The 8,677-nt window shown below is 40.6% G+C and overlaps 1 protein-coding gene across 2 annotated transcripts; it reads left to right on the top strand.

Moving 5' to 3' along the window:
• Positions 1–3,560: 3,560 nt before the first annotated feature.
• On the top strand, positions 3,561–7,110 carry yipf5 (Yip1 domain family, member 5). Of its 2 annotated transcripts, none has more exons than XM_068744626.1 (6): positions 3,561–3,610; positions 4,183–4,300; positions 4,449–4,618; positions 5,411–5,556; positions 5,678–5,859; positions 5,975–7,110. In XM_068744626.1, the coding sequence occupies exons 2-6, from the start codon at positions 4,191–4,193 to the stop codon at positions 6,135–6,137; spliced, it is 771 nt and encodes a 256-aa protein (XP_068600727.1). In that variant the 5' UTR covers positions 3,561–3,610; positions 4,183–4,190; the 3' UTR covers positions 6,138–7,110. The 2 variants fall into 2 exon arrangements, with proteins under 2 accessions (XP_068600727.1, XP_068600726.1); XM_068744625.1 differs by having other exon boundaries at positions 4,180–4,300.
• Positions 7,111–8,677: the final 1,567 nt, after the last annotated feature.

Here is an 8,677-nt window from a genome sequence, read left to right as displayed (position 1 = left end):
ATCTAAATTAAACCAAGATCCATCTTCAGATTATTTATTATTATTATTATTAAGGTCCATCCAACAGTTTTTCCATAATCCTGCTAATAAACAGTGAAGCATTAACACACTTCTACCAATGAAAGAGACAAATGAGAGGGCAAAAGGAGACCAGTGCAGCGACTGAAATTGCTCGATCGCTATCTCTACTGCCACCCAGTAACAGCTGAACAGGACGCCCCACAGCAATAGAACCTTGGTAGATACTTGAGTGGGAGATTTGTTTCAACCCACAGGGAGTGTCCCCAAAGACCATGGAAGCCTGGAGGGATTGTTGTCAGGTGACAGACACAAAGAAGGGCATAATGTGAGAGAAGAAATACAACAACATCGCCATACACTGTGTCCATTACACAAGAAAGGGGATCCCAGCAAAGTAACGACTGGTGTGTTTGTAACACCAACAACTTACAGTGAGGATTCTCCTGTCTTTTTTTCTGACTCGGCCCTCCGAGTTACGGGTCCTGACGCTGTGGGTTGCTATGGCGATTAGACAGCAGCTAGTCTGTAGTTGAGCATAAGAGTGGCGTCATTAGCTGGCTCTTGCAATGCTATGTGGGTGGCAGCGATTCCGCTGGAGCTGAACTGGAGCGGAGGCTCCGCGGACGAGCGCATGGGTAGCTCGCTCTGGCAGGCTGCGACGGTGGTAGAGATGCTACTGTGGCTTGAAGGAAACTAAAATGATCCATTTCTATTCATGCTATAGCGAAGCACTCTGTGCTCACGTGGTGGAGATGCAGGTGGGGCGCAGAAATGTGATGCTCAGTGGAGCAAAGAAGGTAAAAGGAGCAGAAGAGAGAGAGCATCAATCGAGGGTCTCCAAATGTTTGAACCCTACCTTGTACTCCCAATGTTGTTACTTTCTGGCCTTATCAGGCTTTACATCTTATTTACAGGTCTCTAAGGCCCAGTGAAAAAGTCTAGGCCTTTCTTTGTTTCAAACTCTGGATTAACTAAGAAAGCCAATGACTCAGCTGGGACAACACAGACCACAAATAAATAATCAATAACTGAATGGTGTTGTCGAAAGCCTCGAACCCCCTTTGTCACATGATGACAAAAAGTGGCTATGGATTTCGTGTCTGGGGTGTCACACAAGCCAATTGGAACGATATGTTATATATGTTAGGATACCAGGATGTTAAGGATGAAATTTAGGGCATATTTATGTGTAGCTTCCACCAGGCTGACAACCATGCAAAACCTAAACTGAGAGTAGCAAGAAAAGGGAGGCACTCGGCGTCTAAGTGGGGGTGGCATACTTATTAAACACACTTAAACACACATTTCTGATGAGTAAGACCTTGAATACATGAACACATCACAGTAATTTGATTCCTGAAGAAAACAAAAAAATGTTTTTTATATAATAGCAATCGTGCTCTGATGCTATCTTTGGCCTGTTTCTATTCTATCCAAATTTCCTCCCTGTAATCCAAAGTAAGATTCATGTTGGCTGTCATCTTCTCAGAGGAATATCTAATTTTGGAACAAAAGCTTCAATTGCTGATTGATACTTCTGTACTAAAGTAGCTCTCTCACAGAGTAAAGAAAGCTGCTCCAGAGAAGCACCAGATGCCCACTAGTTTGCTATCCTTATGGTTGTCATATCAGTGTGTGTGTGGGGGGGGGGGTGCAGGGGGGGTGCAGATAACTCACTAAGATGAATCAGATGAATTTATTTAATCTTGTAGCAAATGTGCTACATCAATGTCTACAAAAATAGAACTGGGCATGTGTGTGTGTGTGTTTTTTTTTTTAATGCTCATTCACATATTTGTCAATGATGGACAGAAGGAGCTAAATCTTATCTCCTCTTTGCATATTTGTAGACAAGAACATATACGGCAGCTTGATCCAGCCCGTTTTTCTCTCTCTCGATCTTTGATCCTGGGGGAGGTGGAGAAAGAGCTCTTAATTGAGGGACTGGTGGTTGGAGATGAGGAGCTGTGTCAGTAAAGGAAATTCAGTCCTTTTAATCTATTCATCCACCCGAGCAGAGCCAGCGGGATTACAGTAGAGACTTTATAAAAGATGGTAATTATGAAACCATGCCAGTATACTGCCCTAAATTCAATAACTCTCTCTCTTTCTGACACTTTTTAATTTTTGTTTGTTAAGTGGATTAACGAGAAATGTTATTCAAGTTCAAAAATAACTACTACATGTCCAAGGAAAGATGAGAGGCAATGGAAGGTAGGCAGGTATTCTTTTTCTCATTTGGTCTGCCTTGCTCGCTCCTTCAGTGTAAAAAAGGCAATGACACTGTCTAGAAGTAATCTTGGAATGAGTATTAAACACAAAGACTGGAATCTAGTTCCCAGAATTGGATTCTGAAAGCAAAATATGACAGATGCCAGAAGAAATGTTCCTTATAACTGTATTTAAACAATTGCTTTGTGCAACACCTGTCCAAAGGCCTCTCTCTGGAAAGCTAGACAAAGGGAAAAAAAAGTCTGTATTATGTTTCCTCTGAATAATGACATTGTTTGACTCCAAGCTCCCCCCCCCCCCCCCCCCCCCCCCCCCCCTACATTACTTCTATTATTTCTCTTTTTTTAAAAATAGATCTGGGACTCCAGGCTCAGAGCAGAGCCAAGTCTGGATAATTAAGTTCCTTTGTGCACTGCACCAGTGAATCTATGGCTGAAATGCCAAAATTGTATTGTTATAGAGAAGTGCCCGTGGGGATTTCAGCACTGAGGCAGAAATAAGTTTGTTACTAAACTCGATTTATGATGCAACTGTAGTCGTTTTAACAGAGGTGACAGAAGGATTTTGGAATGACATATTAATTTGATAGTTTTCATAAAAGGTAAGTTTGATGATTTTTTATATTAGCCGTCTATTATATTTACATTTACAGTCACAACATTCACTAGCACTCTCTTTAATACCCTCAACATTTGGGTGGAGTTGATTATGCTTTTATAAAGGAGGGCCCAGGCAATGTGAAATGATTAGATTTAAGGCAGATCCAGCTCTGATTGTGGAGCATTATTTTTTTTATGTGAACATATGTTCTGCAAACTTATATTTGTTTCTAAATGCATGGATAATATAAAGTAGGCCTATGTATGGGTATCATTGGTAGTCCTTTTTCTGTGTTGGTCTACAAATGTGCAGGCTCAGAAATAATTTCCTGATTTTTCATGTGTACATTACACAGCACTTGAATATCTGACTTCTGCTGTTTTAATCATAAAATGAACATCTTTATTAATTTAGGCCTCCGTCCTTAGTTCTTCTCCCGATAAATAACGGCGAATCAGATATAATTTCTCTGTGTAACAATAATCAGAACCACGGAGAATTAAAATCACTGTTTGTTAACCTTAAACCGTTTCCCAGCCTTAAAATTCATGTAGTTCGTGACTATTTGTACGCAATATCAAACGTCCGCAGAGTCAGAGTGCGCATTTGTTTTGCTATTTTTGAAACGAAATTTTTAATGTCCCCTGTTGCTTTCCGTCGTCTACGTAATCAGCCCGGAAGTTTTTGCCATTCTCTTGACACGTAGCAATAGCAACCAAATTGGTCCGGTCCTCGGTAGATTTGTCAAACATCACAGGTGAGTGTTGTTGTTTTTTGTGATGCTTTTATATCTGAAGAATAATAATTATGCAGGCAATTTTTGTTTGGAATATTGAAGCCACTGCTTAACCCGCAAAGTATGAAAATAGCGTCTCAACATCTGTGATAGCTAGCATCAGCTAGCCAAGTGGCTGCAGAGGTAACTTTAGCCACCCAAAGAGTTATAGCTCGGTTAACTTATCCTTGGGGACAATTGTGATTGACTAACGACACACATTTGTTACAGTTATTTAATACAAACACACTGTTAATGTACGAAATATATATTTTTACTTATCCTGGATGTTGTGTGTTAGCTAGCTACGTTAGCTAGCATCGATAGCTGATAGCGTTATTTAAACCATACCAAGGTAGGTAAACTGATTATTGATGGTTGAACAATGCTGCTGCGTCAAATTAATCTTAGCTAGTGGCTAGCGGGATTGGTGTTCGACTGAGGGACTTTAATTATTTAGTTAAAGAGAACAATTTTGTCGAGATTTTACAATTAAGTGTTTTAGCTGATTGTATCCCTGCGTTCACACCTTTTTATATATATATATATAGCAGACTGGGAGATGTCAGGGTTTGACAATATCAACACAGACTTTTACCAGTCCAGCTACAGCGTAGATGACCAAAGCCAGGGTGGCTACGGCTACAACAATGCTGAAGACCCCAACAACAAGTAAGTGATGAAACGCCTCCTTTCCTGCTTCCTTGGCTATTGCCAAAAGCAAATACTGCTATTTTCTAAAGGAAACAACACCTCGTAGTTGGAGATATTGTTTGGAAATGGAAATGTATTGTTGAACTTGCCATCTTGTGTTTCCCAGGCAATACGGTCAGTATGACTACTCTCAGCCCATGGGCTACGCTGCCCCAGGGATGATGCAACCCCAGCAACCATACACGGGGCAAATCTTCCAACCCACGCAAACATACACTCCATCCCCGGGGCAATCCATGTACAGCAGTTTTGATGACGAGCCACCACTGCTAGAAGGTAAGTTAGCCACAACCCAGCTGTATCTGTTATTGTCTCTAAATGCGTTCTCCCAGTCGGTGGCAGCTCCTCTGACTGAAGTAGTTTAGTCCAGAATGCAGAAATATAATATCATAAAGGTTAACAAACGGTGTACTACAACTCTGATTACAAATATTGTTGGGAGGTAATGATATAATAAGATAATTGGTAATAATGTCATTATTGAGTATAAAAAATGCATCTTCAATAAACCCGGTTGTTTACAAGCAAAGTTGTGAGATTTACCTTTTGCATCTTATTGTGCAAAAAATATCAGTACATAGGCTTGGCTGTCTTGCCATTTGGAAGTAATTTTATTCTGTTTTTAATACAAACATTTATTAATGATAGGTAAATTCATCATTGGAACGATGGAAATCTTTTTACTGCATCACAGTGGTATTCTAATTTTTTCTGATAGTTTTGAATATTATCTGGAATAAAGAATAGCTTTTGGGGCTGAACCGATGACCTGAGACAACGCGTTATTTCGGGAAGACGTTTGTGTGAGGCAAATTTATTTTCTGATAATTTGGTGATGAAACTGGTGATTAAACATAAGTCACCAGATCAATGATGGAAGTTACATTTGGGAAAAAGTGTGCCAGTGACATAGAAGTATCGAATACTACCACCACATCAGCAGGCTTCACATATTCACCTCTATCATGCATTAAGCCCTGTGCTGTGCAACACCTATGTACCTGTCTTGTGAATTTTCTTCCATCAGCTGTGTTCATGGGTCTGATGTGTGTGGTTTCCCTGTCTAAGAATTAGGAATCAACTTTGACCACATCTGGCAGAAGACGCTGACGGTGCTGCATCCGTTGAAGGCAGCAGATGGCAGCATAATGAACGAGACGGATCTGGCCGGCCCCATGGTCTTCTGTTTGGCCTTTGGAGCAACACTTCTCTTGGTAAAACATGCCGTCCCAGTTTCTTTCTACACGGTGTGCAACAGACTAAAATAATAGCTGTTGTCACGCAGGTTCATTAATGTAATTGTGTGAATGTTTCCTCGCTCTTTTCACTTCCTAGGCAGGTAAGATCCAGTTTGGCTACGTGTACGGTATCAGCGCCATCGGCTGCCTCGGTGTGTACTGTCTACTCAACCTCATGAGTATGACAGGCGTGTCCTTCGGCTGTGTGGCCAGCGTATTGGGATACTGCCTCCTCCCAATGATCCTACTCTCCAGCTTTGGAGTCCTCTTGTCTTTACAGTAAGTACATAGGAAATCTAGAGTTTTGATAATTAATATAATCTATTATGGAATTAATTGCCACAATTACCATCATTGAATAATTGAAGTGGTGGTTTTGTTCTTTTTTTCCCAGGGGCATGGTTGGAATTATACTAACAGCAACAATCATTGGCTGGTGCAGTTTCTCAGCCTCGAAAATCTTCATTTCGGCATTGGCTATGGATGGGCAGCAGTTCCTGGTAGCTTACCCGTGCGCTCTCTTATATGGGGTCTTTGCACTCATCTCAGTCTTCTAAAAAAAAATACAATAATTGAGTAACAGTTGAAAATAAAGCCCCTCACCTCACCTGAAATCCCCATTTCTGTAATTTCGGTCATGTTGACGCCAGTGAAATTATAGTGTTATCCTGATATTGGAGAAAAATGGGAGCTCCTGTCTAAAACATCACCAAGGGTTTCTGTTTGTTTGTTTTGTTGTTGATAAGTCTTTGTGCCTCTGCATCCTGACTCGACTATTCCGGACACTGCTCCCCTTCTACGTCTTGAAGGAGAGGACTGTAAAATAAAGCTGGTGGAAAAATAACCAACTTGTGTGGACCATGTGGAGCCTTAAAAGACCAACTCCGATTTTAAGAAAATGAAGGGGAATGAAGCCAGCAGCGAGTTCACACAGTGGAAAACTGGAAAATGCTTTCATTTTCCAGGAAGGGCCAATAAACAGCCGTCGGCCAGCCCTGCAGCATCGTTTGGAGACAGTGAAAATGCCACATGATTGTTTCTTCTGTTGAGAGTGAGCTGCTTGTGGCAAAAACCTACAGCTGCGAGACTCTGAGGAAACGCTCAAATTTCCTTCTGCACAAGACTCCAATAGCTCTTTATTCTTCTCCGCCCAGAAGGGGTAAAAGAAAATGGGGCATCTCTTGTGTTTGTCAGGACCGAGGGGCGAAGCAACGCAGCGGTGACCTGATCTAAGAAGTAAAATATTATGTGCTATATCTTATGTGTTTTATTTTATTGTCATGAGAGTCATTAGAAATGTAATGCCTTTCATGAAGACAAAAACATATTGCACATAGGCATTGTCTCTAAATTTCAAAAACCAAACTCCTTTGATTATAGTTATTGAAAAGTATTATTCTGATGTAGTCTGTAATCTGTATATGTAAGTGCAGACATGTCTATAGACATGCTGTTATTGTCTGCGTTCTCACTTGTTATGCTTTGATGTGTTGACTCTTCATGTCTTCTCATGCGCATTAAAATATGTCAAAGAAACAAAATTTGTTTGTAGCTGGCTCTGAGGCTTCAGGTTGACCGACATCGTAGATCAGGGAACATATTGAGCATTAAATTGCTTATAAGCAACGTAGCCTCAGTGGTAGCACAGTTAGCGTCTCCCTTGAGCCGGTCCCAAGCCTGGATAAATGCTGAGATTGGCGGCAGGAACGAGATTCGGCATAAAAGTTTGTCAGAATTACCAGGTAAGCATGAAATCGACTAGAAGGTTTATTTGCTGTGGTGACGGGACAAGCCGAAAGTAGAATAAGGATTTTCTCATGAGCAAGCACATTAAAAGCCTATTGGCCATTTATTAGTCATTGTAATGAATGTGTTCACACATTGTTTTTGCAATTATGAGGGTTTCCTCGTTTACCACATTGTATTGTCCCAAAGAATTGGTTCAGTTTTATTCTCGCTTGGTAAGGCTGCATACGTGTGGACCTTATGTAATGGAGCACAAAACCAGAAGCACTAATGCTGGTTAACCCATTTGCAACCACTAGTGAATTACTGATGTCACTTAAGTACAAGGAGCTTGTTCTGAGTTTGAGTATGATTATATAAGCACTTAGAGGTCCATGGGTTTACAGGCTGATGCAGCTTTCATGCAGCCTTAACATACGTCCCATCCCATCTAATTAAGCATCTGCTGCATGTCTCTATCATAACTAGGATATCAACCCACCACATGTTGCTATAGTAACTGATTCACTGCTGTTTAACTTGTTTAATGGAGCCAAATAAACTGGAATAGCCTTTATTTGATTCATTCACCCTTTATTAAACATACGTATTACACAAATGTCGCCTTTATACCCTGGCACATGATGCAAGCCATGCTTCTCAGCATTCCAATGCTGTAATAATAAAACTACAATGTGAGTAATTGTTAGTAATGTAGGGCACAACACTGGGAAGCGAAACACACAAACCTTGTGATGTGAAACCACTGACCAAACTCCTGCAGAGTTTATTGCTGCACATTTGTCCAATCCTGCCAAGCGGCTCCTAGAGATCCCAGGCCTTTGTGATATTAGCGAGAATTAAACCCACAACTCTGCTCATGGTGTCAGAGTGTACAATAGATGAGTAAATCGACAGCGGAAACATCCTCACAAAGCTTGCAATAAAATATCCCACATTTCCTAAAAGAAATATGGTTGGAATACAACCCTCTTTTTCTTCTCTTTGAAGGGGTTTCTTTGCACTAACATAAACTAAAGTCATACACACGGGGAGGTTCATAAAAGGATGATAACCCACTCAGGACAGATAAATAATAACATGAAAAGGCAGTGTTATATATATTCAAGTAACCCAGCATCAAGCACATACTTGGCATTTCAAGCCAACCGAACAGAAGTTTTCTATTATGTGTGCATCTTCTCAATTTAAACGCTAAGACATTTAAAATCAAGCTGTTTTTTCATATTATCCAGTGTTGTACTTTTGCAGCTACTGATACTGATTTGGCTTCTCTAAAATGTTGCTTGTGTGCCACAATTGGCTTTTTCAGCTCATTACATTCACACACACACACACAATTCAAATGTTT

Source organism: Brachionichthys hirsutus, chromosome 10 (assembly GCF_040956055.1).
Source record: "Brachionichthys hirsutus isolate HB-005 chromosome 10, CSIRO-AGI_Bhir_v1, whole genome shotgun sequence".
Taxonomy (NCBI): Eukaryota; Metazoa; Chordata; class Actinopteri; order Lophiiformes; family Brachionichthyidae; genus Brachionichthys; species Brachionichthys hirsutus.
The sequence above is the reverse complement of the archived record's forward strand: the minus strand, read 5'-3'. Positions and strand labels throughout refer to the sequence as shown.